Here is a 12423-nt window from a genome sequence, read left to right as displayed (position 1 = left end):
AAAATATAGATAATTAAAATCTGATGAGTCTAGGATGCTTATGAAAATGATAATTACCAAGACTAGTTTCCTGAAACTCATCAATTACGTATATAGCAAGATTTGCCATAACAAGGCCTTCCAACCCAATCAATTTCACGTAGTCTTCTTGAAGAGCACCTTATTACCTAGTGCTTTGGTTTCAATGCCTATGCACGATTGATGAAGCAGGCCCAGGATATCATGGCTGCTCCAACATCCTAGCCTCCTATTTTCTTTATTCATTTTGACCATGAACGAATATGTAATAAAACTGTAAGGGAAGAGTTGGAGAAATAATCTTATAAATCACCATAGAGTAACTATTAAGAACTCCTGTTTTAAGGGGTCAGGTAAGTAAATAAGGTATTCACACCTCAGTCGGGTAGCGAGGGGTCATGCAAGAGACTTTGTGAGATCAATCGGGTTGGAAGTTCAACAGTTCCTTCACCCCGAAAACTGACCCATGATACAGTGCCCTTTGGCTTCGCGTGTGGGTGGCAAACGAAGATCAAATGATGGTGCTTAGTCAGATTTTCTTGAGGCCACATCATCCCTGTTAACTCAGATTAACGGCGCTTGTAAGGTTTTTTTGACAGAAGGACTAATACCACTAGCAGAGTAAACAATAAGGATGGAATGAAAAGGGAGAAAAAACTATAAGGACCTGGTTTAAAATTGGATGAAATTATAAGGACGTTTCCTTATTATTATTATTGAAATGAGACACATCACAAAACATTACTTCACACAACACACCAACAAAAGCCAGATACATATTACTACCTCAGGGCCTATATATTATTTATATATTACATATAGGCCGCGAGAGAGGTAACATATTAAAATGTTGTCACTGAAGTATGGTCACACAAAAGAGAGAATGGGCCTCAAACGAAAGAAGTTGGAGCATAAGTTGACTTGGCATAGAGATTATAGCCTGCGGTCTGATCCAGCCACCGGTTCTCAGGGAAGGCTACCTTGGTAGATTTGTAACATCCTACGACGTTGATCTCCACGTAATCCGAGTACCACCCTGGGTATGTCCCTCTCCCGTCAGAGACGACGGTGATGGCGCAGAGATCGAGGCAAGGGCCGGTGCCGCTGAAGACGTAGAGTTTGCCCTGGTCGAAGTAGTTGTGATCGGGTTCCATTATGCCCCAATCTTCGAGGTTGTCGACGGAAAAGCCATTGCCAGAAGATGTGTTTACCTTGAGGCTGATGGTGGAGTCCGTTGATGCGTCCTGCACATCTCCCGTCTTGACTCTTACAACGCACTTCTCGTGCATGCATGCACATGAAAAAACACACACAAAACTAAGTACGTAAAAGGAATATATAAAAGCCTGAAACTAAAAATGGATCAACGCAAGAGAGCAATTAATTACTTACAGATATAGCCATTGCGGCGAAGCTGATGAGTGAGAGAAGAAAGACAAGAGAAGACAATGCAATAACTCTGAGAGCCATTTGGTTGATTACTTTGTGACCCTACTGATGGATCGGTGCTGAAACAACCTATGTGCATGCCTTTATACAGGGCCACAAACTGCAATGATCCCAAAGCATTGGGCCCAAGTCAGGTACACGCGTGGTAAAGCCGGAAGGAGCCAGAGAGGGACTTGAGTGAGATGGAAAGTGTGGAAGTATAAAATACTACAGTTATAATAAGAACATATCTCCTTCCTTTTTTTTTCTTTTGATGATAATACTATATATCCTTTCTCTTTGGCTTCTTCCTTAGCTTTCTGTCCTTTTCTGTATGTTCTCTTTTGTATTTCTTTTGCTATGTAGCCTTTATTTATATATAGGGCAAGAAAATATCACCTCAGTACTTGTCCGTCTTTTCGATAATTTTAAGAACTTAAATGCCCGTTTTTGTATTTGCGTTCCTCAGCAATCTAGTGCGAATGCGATTTGGCAGGTCGGCTTTACTTTATTTAGCTATCTTTAAATATAAAAACTATTAAACTCAAATGATAAGGTCCCAAAACAATTTTCCATTGTAAATGGCATGTGGATAAATGATCTTAAATTATACTACCTCCAGTTCTTAATATTAGAACTGGTTGACTAATTTGAGTAGATTAAAAAAAAATAGTTAACTCAGTTATTTATAATAACTAGGTGTTGTCTTTTCTCAAATATCATGGCTAATCAAGTATATTAGCTAGAACTACTATTATTACAAGAACTATCTTTAAAAAAAAAAGATAAATATAAGAAATAAAGTGGATTGGGATTCTACATTTAAGATCAAAATAAAAATCAAATGAGATCTCATCTTATAGACCGGAGTAAGTATTAACAAAGATGTGAAAATAAATGGAGTATTCTGGTCTCTGGGTTAGATGCGAAGCCCTCTATTATATTTTCAATGTTTCGTTCTTTGAGTGATGCCAAAGTCTTGTTTGGTAGGAAAATGTACTCACTCTCTAACTATTATTATATTGTTATTATTAGCAAATAGTGTTATTTTTTATTACAAAAGAAAAATATATTTTATGATGATATCATAGGTAACTGTTGTGTTCAAGTACTTTAAAATAATTATGATTTTTATGATTTTTTTGAAGCAGTGTTATCAATATTCTACCTCCAGTCCTTAATATAAAACCATGTTTGACTTTTATTTTGGTCCTAAATATAAGACCCCAATCCACTTTATCTCTCATATTTATACATTTTTTTCCAAAGCAGCCCTTCTAACAATGATAGTTCTAATCAATACATTTGATTAGTAAGGATATTTTAGGAAAGACAACACCTATTTAGGACAAATAACTAACTCAACTTACTTTCTTAATCTCCTAAAATTAGTCAATTGGCTCTTATAATTAGGACCGGAGGTAGTAGTTTATAAATTGTAAAAAATCTAGCGTGCCAATATATAATGTCAAAGAGGGGGTGAAGGGTAAAGGAATGTTGTTGCTTGTTTGGTGGGCTGGGAATTTCACTCATCCCTCACTCCCGCCCCTCCAAACAGTGTCCTTTTTTCCTTCTTTTTATTTACTAATTACTAATGATGAAAACCATATGTGTGTGTGTGCATGTATGTTTGCATATATATGAGACTTCAAGGCATAAGATTAATGCTGAGGGCCTACTAGTACTGGTTGAAACTTCATGTTTTATTTTTAGATGCTCTTAAATTAGATTTTATGTTAGATTCTGTGCCCCCCCGTTTGATCCTGACTAGGATTAGTTGGTGATTTTATATGTATTATTTTGTCGTTTTGTTAAATAAATTGTTTTGTTCTAAATTATTTATCACCATTATTATTAAATGCACTCCCAGAGCGGATTTACTTGTTATATGTGTTATTTTCTCAAGGTTGAGAAAAAAAGAGAACAATCAGCGGTCTGGAACAGTATTGTGAGAGTGTGGGACTCCTTTTGCAAGGGTGTGGGAAGTAAGCTAAGTAACAGAGTGTCGACAAGTGCTTGGGGAGAACGGTGGTGCCCTTTAAACCTGCCCCTCATCCAATATGTTGAGAGGAACATGCACATGATCAATCCCGACGACAATGTGAAGAGTTTTGTAACAACAAGTGGTGACTGGGATATCATAAAGTGAAGAAACTTCCCGCCAATTTGGGTTGTGGAGAAAATTAAACTGGTTAAGCCTCCAAATGGGGTGGAACATGACTGGTTCTATTGGAGGAGCTCCCCAGATGGGAATTTCAGTGTAAAATCAGCCTATAAAATGATGTTCGACAAGCAACAGAATCATAATGAAACACACTGGCACCGTATCTGGCGTTGGCGAATCTCTGAAAGAGCAAAAGTCTTCATATGGCAAGTTTTCCATGAGCGAATACCTACCAATGCTCTTAGATACAAGAGAGGAGTAAGCGAGAATCCTTACTGCCTGTTTGAGTGTCAACGAGAGGAGTCTATTATTCATACACTTCGTGACTGTGAGGAAGCTAAGAGAGTGTGGCTTTATTTTATTGAACCAATGTTTGTCTCTGTGTTTTTTCCAACTGATTTATAAGGGTGGCTTAGATGGAATAGTAAACATAATCCGAGTACAAGAATATTTGCTCGTTGGTAGTGGCTCAAAATCTTTGGCAGCATCTGTTGGCTCACCTGGAACAACAAATGTAGGAAGGCCTTGGAAGGAACGCACGATCAAGCAAGTGAAGTAGTCAACAAAGGCATCCACTACTTTATGGAGGAGATGGCAAACAACAGGTATAGACATAAAATATACCAAGTGCTTGAGAGGGAGGACTGCAAGTGGACGAGACCGAAGGAGGGATATATCCGAATTGATGTTGATGGTTCGGTAGACAGCACGAGAAATGCAGCTTGCGGTGGAGTCATTAGGAAGAATCAGGGCAGTTGGGTGTGTGGATTCCAACAGAACCTAGGCTTTCTTCCATCCACAACTGCGGAACTGCAAGCCTTTCGCATAGGTCTTCAAGTTGCCAAACAACTGAGATTTAAGAAAGTCCAACTTTTCACAGACTCAGTCCAAGCCTTTCAACTCTTGATGAATGGTAGTGGAAACCTCCACCCGGCACGTGATGTGATCGACGAAGCGAGGTCGCTGATCTTCTCAAATTGGGATCTTGAGATATCCTTCTCACATAGAGAAGCGTTAAAATGCGCTGAGCTCATTGCCAAGAAGGCCCACCAGTCAAACTTTTCAACCACAATGCTTCAAGACCCTCCTCCTGATTGTCTTGAACTCTTAGCCAATGATCTTCTTTAGTTTTAGCGTTTTTGGCTTTTGGGTTTGTTTTTTATTCGGTTTTTAGGTTTCGTCCTTTGTTTGTAAGTCAAGTTCACTTGCCTTTTGATTCAAAAAAAAAAAAAGAATAGGTATTAGCTTTGGTCCTTAATATAAAAGCTAGTTTAACATTCAATTTGACTTTAAATATAAGACACTAATCCACTTTGTCTGTCATATTTATCTATTTTTTTAAAATAATTCTTATAGTAGTTGTATATATTAAAGGTTCTATTAAATTGTAATTCTAACTAATACATATTATTAGCAAAAATATTCTAAGAAAGACAGGACCTAATAATTAATTATAAATAACTAACTTAACAAAACTTTTTAATTTATTCAAATTAATTAACTAATTTTTATATTAAGTAGCGGATATAGTACTCGTCATCTTCCTCCATATCATGCTTTATTTCCAAGCTCGTTTGTTTGTCCTAAGACAAAAACCCATCTTTCACACGGTGATTGGAGGGACAACGACAAGGAGTTTCACTTAGAAAAGGAGAGCATTAGCATATAAGAGAGCCTTTTTCACTCTATTCATTTTATTATTTGGATATGTCGATCAGTGGGATGTTTTACCTGTCCTTCTGATAATGTTCTTTCTCCACATGTGCTTCATCTTCCTTATTTTTTATTCTTTTTTCATATTATCAGATTTATTTGCCAATATTTCATTCGAAGACACTTTATACTCTCGCAAGAATTAGATGGGAGGCGAAAGAGCTTTTTTTTTAAAAAAAAATTTGTATTTTTTGAAATTAAATTAAGACATTGATTTTCCCCCCATTATTTACATGTATGCCTAATTCTTATAATTATGAACACTACTCCTAACTTAGTTATAAATTTAAAATTTAATTATTTTTATTTTTAAGTAAATACTAGATAACAAGCGTCCTTGTTTACATGGATTAAAATGAGTCCTTAGTCAAACCAAAATTTGAAGTTCGAGCCCATTTATTTCTATTAAAACAATCCAAAACCACCGAACAATACTTATATTAATGGAAGGAAAGAGTGCATTTGGAAAACCATGTAACAAAGTCAGACAAGATTTGAAAAATGACGAAAACATCAAATGGCCATAGACATAAAACATACGAGCCCTCAAAAAAAAAAAGAGAAAACAAAGAAAATTCCTGCAAATTATTAGACACATACAAAAATAGACACTAAAATTCTAAAAATTTAGTCGGAATTTTTTTTTGATGGATAATGCGGGGCCAAAGCCCGATTATATCATCATATCACGTGGGAATGAAACACCCACAGAATCAATGTACAAGAACTTACAAATTCTTGAGGGAGGTTGATCAAAAATAACAGTTGCCTCCTCAACCTCAAAACCAATTAGTTAAGCATTTTTAATATTCATTCTTCAATTCAAAGTCAAAAATCATAAAATCACCTACGCATGTATGCTGCATGATTGGGCATCAGGTGGTCCTATGTGACACACAATCATAAAACAAGTAATAACGTTTATAACTTAGAATCAGCATATCAAATATGAATGTTAATGATTAATGAGAAAATAGAATTACTGAATAGTGAAGTTCTCATAGCCAATACCGGTCACGTACAATGGGAAACATATGAAGTTTCATTTCGCAAGTTTGTTATATTGCATCTGGTTCTAAATATAAAAGCTAGACAATGTGTTTAACTTGATTTTATATTTAAGATCTCAATTGATTTTGTTTCCTAAATTTATAATTCTTTTCCTAAATATCCTTACTGATTACACATTCTGATATGCCACCTTACTGATTCCTTGCGATTTGTTTGAAATATTATTTTCCACCATGCTGTCATCTCAAAAAGAAAAACTAAACATGTACGGATATGTACCGGGCAAGTGGATAAATTTGCACCGTGGAGGGGAATTATTATTAATATCGAAATGATACACAGGATAAACATTACATAACACATAACACACCAACAAAAAGCCATATATATATATGTGTGTGTTACTCCCACAGGGCCTGTTTTCAAGTAACAAGTTATGATTATATTATATAAACCTAAGAAGTAATATTAAGATCATGGTAATGGAGAATGGTGACACAGAAGAGTGGGCCTCAAACTAAAGGAGCGGGGGCGCGGGCGCATAGGTTGACGGTGTCATAGAGGTGACGGGGCCACTCGTCCAGAGCCAGCCACTGGTTCACCGGGAACGCTACTTTCCTAGAAAGGCCGCCACTGACGGTGATGTCGACGAAATCTAAGTACCACCCTGGCTTGTTCCCTTCGCCGTTGGATGTGACGGTGATGTCACAAACACTGAGACAAGTGCCGGTGCCGCTGAAGACGTCCAGGTTGCCCCGCTCGAAGTAGTCGTGACCCGGTGCCATTATGCCCCAACTTTGGAGGTTGTTGACCATAAAACTATCGCCGGAAGAGGACGTTAACTTGAGGCCGATGACGGAGTCCGTTCCCGCATCTTTGCGATCTCCTGTCTTAACTCTCACAATGTACTGGCACTGCTGCTGCATATATACACATGCATATGCACAGCTAAGTAGAATGAATAAAAGCTTTGAAACTAATAATAACGGAACACAAGTGAGAGCAATTACTTACAGATCTAGCCATTGCAGCGAAGCCTACGATTGAAGCCAGAAAAACAAGACAAGACAATCCAATAACTCTGAGAGCCATTTTATTAATTTGTGACGCTACGTACTGACCGATCGATGAGGATGAGAAACGCCGGAATAACCTCTCTATGGTTTTATATAAACATAGGGCGACATATACATATGTGGTGATAACTTAGTTTCACTTTTAGATCCAATTCATTTTAGTATTATGTGGACAAGTTGATAACGGGGGATGTCACCAACCTTTCGTTCTCATATAACGTGGTCTGAACACATGTCCTGCATGCATGCAGCCCCATTTTGAACCGTAACCAAGAGAATTAATTAAACGCGACCGCTCATGATATTTTATATATGGAAACAATATCACCTCAATGGCAGGATAAGCATGGCAGGAAACGTCTAGCTCAAGCAAAGTGACACACTTGGAAACAAGTGCATGCATATAGTTCCCAAATTATTATACAAGTGATGTCCATGCGGTCAAGCCATTGCATAATGCATAATTCAGCAGTTTTTTTTTTTTTCCAGTGTTAGTTCTGAGTGCATACCATGAATCTCCTTCACTATGTGTAACTTTCTAGTCTCTACTGTTCATTCCGGAGGGGAAAACATGGGCCGGAGTCCGACACAAAATGGAAACCCAGCAACAAAGCCTAGTTCACCCTCCAACAATGTTGAAACCTGTAGATTCAAGCCAATATCAGCTGGGCACTCCCTTAATATGCCGAGAGTAGAGATGGAGATTCTCAATGATCCACCAATAGAGTGAAGAAATCTCTTGATCTTTGATCTGACCTAATACTATTTTCTTACACAGATCTGTCATGGCCATATATTAAATAAAATAATAATAATAATAAGAGTAGAGATGTAGGGAGAGAGGCTCAACATTATTCCCTTTATACTTCCTATGTAAAATTAACCAAATTTTCAAGATTCATGGACATAAGGATGATGCATGCTTCTGACCTACAGGTTTTGATTAACATGTTCTTTGGAGCGATCGCAATTCTTGATTAAATAATACTACAAGGATTATCATACGCAATAAACGTCGAAATTAAAATACTCCTATAAATTAAAACATTAACAGATCAGTTCATTATAAATATGGCAAGTATAAATTACTCAACTTTAAGACTTGTTTAAGATTACTTAAATTCTCGGAAGAGAATGAAGTAGCAAGATAGCGGTGGTTAAATAAATTAGGCTCAAATAAGATGGAAAAAAGAGGAAATTATAGTTTGTTCACATAAGGAAGTTTTAGTTCGTGAGATGTTACAGTTGAGGATGCATTTGTACACTATTTGGCTAAGGATTCTAGTTTATTATTTAATAATTTTTATAATACATGCATGTGAGGTTACGAAAAGGTCATAATTAGGTAAAAAGAAAGAGAAGTAATGACCAAATCAAATGATATAGTGATATCTAATAAAAATGATAGAAAATTACACCAGTAATAATGAATAATGCAAAGACATAATGACTCGTCGCTGTTATATTCTGGTAATTATTTCAAATAGAACACCAGTGGCTCAAACAAGTTGAAGGGTTGAAGGCCCAATATAAATATGATCAAATAATATAAAGTGCAGATTGAACCCAGACATCTAACTGACTTTAACTAACAAGAAAAGGGCGCTGGGATGGAAAAAGCAATATCCGTCTGAGGGACTCATCAAAATGTGTTGCTTAAAAAAAAAAAAAATGTGTTGCCACTTCAATTCCTTAATTTTTATCCTATGGCTATTTTTCTTTTACGTACCATAGATACCATAAATATCGTTGAGTTGAAATGTGGTTTACTAGCTTTGAACTCTGAAGTCCTTAATATAAGACCTAATTATTGAGTTGATTTTAGTTCTAAATATAAGACCTATTTCTCATATTTATCAGTTTTTCCTAAATTACCTTTATGGATACTCCCTCAACCATAATCAAGTAGAAGAGGGAAATAAAATATTAAAGAAGATGATTATGGTGTTTGAGAAAAATATATCATATTTTTTATAATTAACTAACTTACCTGACTTTCTTAATCTAATCAAATAGTTAAATAGGTCTTATAATAAAGACCAGAAGAGTATAATTTATGTGTTTGTTTAGTAATAAATTCAAAAGTTATAATTGAATTTATTAAATTTAATCGCGTGTCACTTTTCACATATAAAACATTAATATGCATGTCTTTGCGTACTTTAATATTAAAAACTTGACACACATAAATGTAAATGATTTTAATCATGTTGGAATATATGATTAACAACAACAACAAAAGGAAGTTTTTGCTCTCAAGTCTCAACCACGTACAAATAAACAAACACAAAAGCACACCCTATATGATGATCTGCCCATATATAAACTAGCGGAGCCAACGTGGAGACCAAGTAATACAAAACATGCTCACATATCACATATGACCACAAAATAAACATGCGGAAAGTATACTACAACGTTAGGCTCATCCTAATCACAACTCCGAAATTTGAAGGAAATTGATCAGACACGATTCTGTTTCCTGCAACATTAATCCAAAAATGAAATGCAGCAATTATCAAATATAAGCTAAATACAATAAGTAAATCAAATTGGTACATGTGCAAATCAAATCGAACCAAGAGTGTTGTATTTAGATGACGTTGTACTCACCATAAAAGAAAATAGCTTTTGATGGAATTTAGCTCCCGGATGACTTCAATTGCACTCGTTCTTTCATGAGGTGATTCCATTAAACATGTAAGTCCAATCTCAAATAAAGAACGCAAGCATTTGTCAATATTAGGACGGATTTGTATCATGTTCTTTGATGAGTCTCTTGATGCTAACACTATATGTTCTAGCTCTCGTGGAAGAATAGTCGGGCTCACAATCTCCAAAAGCTTGTTTGGGAATAAAATTTTCACATATGTTTGAAGATTGTAGCCATCTTTAAACATAGCTTCAGTGGGTCTTACCACTACCAGAAAAAAAGTTTTTCACAGCGGTTAATAGTGGCTTTTCACGGCAGTTTTGAAGGCAAAGTTGATAAAGGCGACGTTGAAAGGTAAAGAAAACACAGCGGTTCTAAACCGCCGTGGAAAATATTTTTAACGGCGGTTATAAATATAACCGCCGTTAAAATTTTTTTTTAAATTCTGCTTGATTTTCATTTTTACCACCCTGCAGTTTACAGTTCCAAATAAATGTAGACAGTGTAGAATACGCAGAACAAGATCAATTAGCTAGTTAATATATATACAGCATTGAAATTTCTTTTACACAATGCGAAAATAGGGAAACCGGCCAATAGAACTAAGGGGTTAATTAAGACCAAGGAACACGTATTGGCTAGGACCAACAATTCTGAAATAGAAGTAACTACTTCTCTGTACAATAGAAATCATGAACATGTACATATAAGAGGGAACCGAGAGAAAACATCTAACAATGAATTTTTTGAGAAATGACCTAACTATTTGAAAGCTAAATTTCAATAGTTTGTACCAATATTGTTGACAAAGTGTCCCTCATCAAGTTGATGTCATCCATAAGATATGGTGCAGTATTTTGAAATATCTGTTAATAAAAAATAACATAGTAAACTTAGTCAAAAATGTGAAATGAATTGAAGAACGTCATGCAACGTAACTCATCTTTATCTCGTCTAATTTCTCAGCCGTTCCTGTCTCAATTATGTCATTCATGTAACGGATGACATAATATTCACACTCAACATGTCCTTGTTGACAACGGTACTAAAAAAATAAGATATAAAATTGAATATTAGACATTATTGATTGTAAACATTAACTTTAATTCATCCAAAAATGTTTAAAAGTTAGTTCAAAATAACATATACCTTTGGAAGAATCCATGTTGGTGCTTGTCTATTTTGTTTAATCGCCACAACATTAAAAGTATGAAAAGCCCTATCAATAGTATAAGAGAAAATGATATTAGAGCATGCTTTTATAAACTTCACAAGTAATAAATATATAAATAAAAACTAATATGTCGATGACATCTTTGGTTTCTTCGGATGGACTTCCACAGAGTGAATCGAACCAGTAAACTTTGTTGTCAAAAGGGGCACAAACAATTAGAGTCCAATGATAACTGCAAAAGGCAAACCATGTTAATTATAACCCGACACATACAACTTGTATATCTCAAATACAATAATACACTTACCCTTCCATGTAAGGTGCAAAATATATTGGCTTTCTGGTCTGAGTCATTTTGGTCATAATGTAGATTGACCTTGCTTCCACAGTATTAAATTCTTTCTGCACCCTTTGAGGACACATAAAGCCATATGTTCCTTCAAGTCCTCCGTTTCGACAGATTTGATTAAAGTGCCTGTTTTTCAAGTAAAAAACATTAGGACATGCATGAAGTATAATATGTATTAAGAAAATGATATTGTAACTTACAAAATAGCGAGCTGCATGAAGACTATATCAAGCTCCTCAAAGTTGAGGAACTGAACAAGGTCCCTCTTGTTAATGGTGAAGTCGTATGTTATATCTGAACCCACAATTCCCAACGGCATCTTGAAAGTCATAGGCTTATCCATGTTTGGCACCATGGAATGAAGAACCTCCAAACTGGAATACATAAGCGCAACATCACCAGGAAGAGGCAAGAGTACAGGATCTGATGATGCGCTCGTTGTGGCCTTCTTCGCTGCCTCCTTCTTCACCATTGGCTTTGCAATAAGTCTCTTTGGCCACAAAATGAAATGTCCTTTAGCTTGGGCCAAGAGTCGAACCTCATCAGTAGGATTGGGCACTGGTGTACCCCCTGACCAAACAATTCTCTCCACTGTCACCCTTGCTTGATTGCTCAGAATTTTGTTGCCGTGAATCGTTGTGCCCATGAATGCTCGACCACTAGCAACATGAACAGGTGAATTTTCATAATCCACATAGAGAGAACACGGCATCCCATTGTCTTCGACAGGGTCAGGGTCAGACACTGTCATTGCTGTGTCTGATTATTACTGCCCTTTCCGCTTTTTATCACAGGTGAACCCTGAAACATAATATGAAATTAGTTAAGGAACATTAA

The 12423-nt window shown here is 36.1% G+C and overlaps 2 protein-coding genes across 2 annotated transcripts; both read right to left on the bottom strand.

The window, feature by feature from the left end:
- Positions 1-908: 908 nt before the first annotated feature.
- LOC114717991 (PLAT domain-containing protein 1-like) lies at positions 909-1488 on the bottom strand. Its single transcript, XM_028903240.1, has 2 exons — positions 1411-1488; positions 909-1295 (listed from the first exon to the last, which is right to left on the bottom strand). Exons 1-2 carry the CDS (start codon positions 1486-1488, stop codon positions 909-911), a joined length of 465 nt encoding a protein of 154 aa, XP_028759073.1.
- A 5358-nt stretch (positions 1489-6846) lies between these two features.
- LOC114717990 (PLAT domain-containing protein 3-like) lies at positions 6847-7426 on the bottom strand. The gene is made up of 2 exons (XM_028903239.1): positions 7349-7426; positions 6847-7254 (listed from the first exon to the last, which is right to left on the bottom strand). The coding sequence occupies exons 1-2, from the start codon at positions 7424-7426 to the stop codon at positions 6847-6849; spliced, it is 486 nt and encodes a 161-aa protein (XP_028759072.1).
- Positions 7427-12423: the final 4997 nt, after the last annotated feature.

Source organism: Neltuma alba, unplaced genomic scaffold (assembly GCF_004799145.2).
Source record: "Neltuma alba isolate B1F8T4 unplaced genomic scaffold, ASM479914v2 tig00011785_pilon, whole genome shotgun sequence".
Lineage (NCBI taxonomy): Eukaryota > Viridiplantae > Streptophyta > Magnoliopsida > Fabales > Fabaceae > Neltuma > Neltuma alba.
The sequence above is the reverse complement of the archived record's forward strand: the minus strand, read 5'-3'. Positions and strand labels throughout refer to the sequence as shown.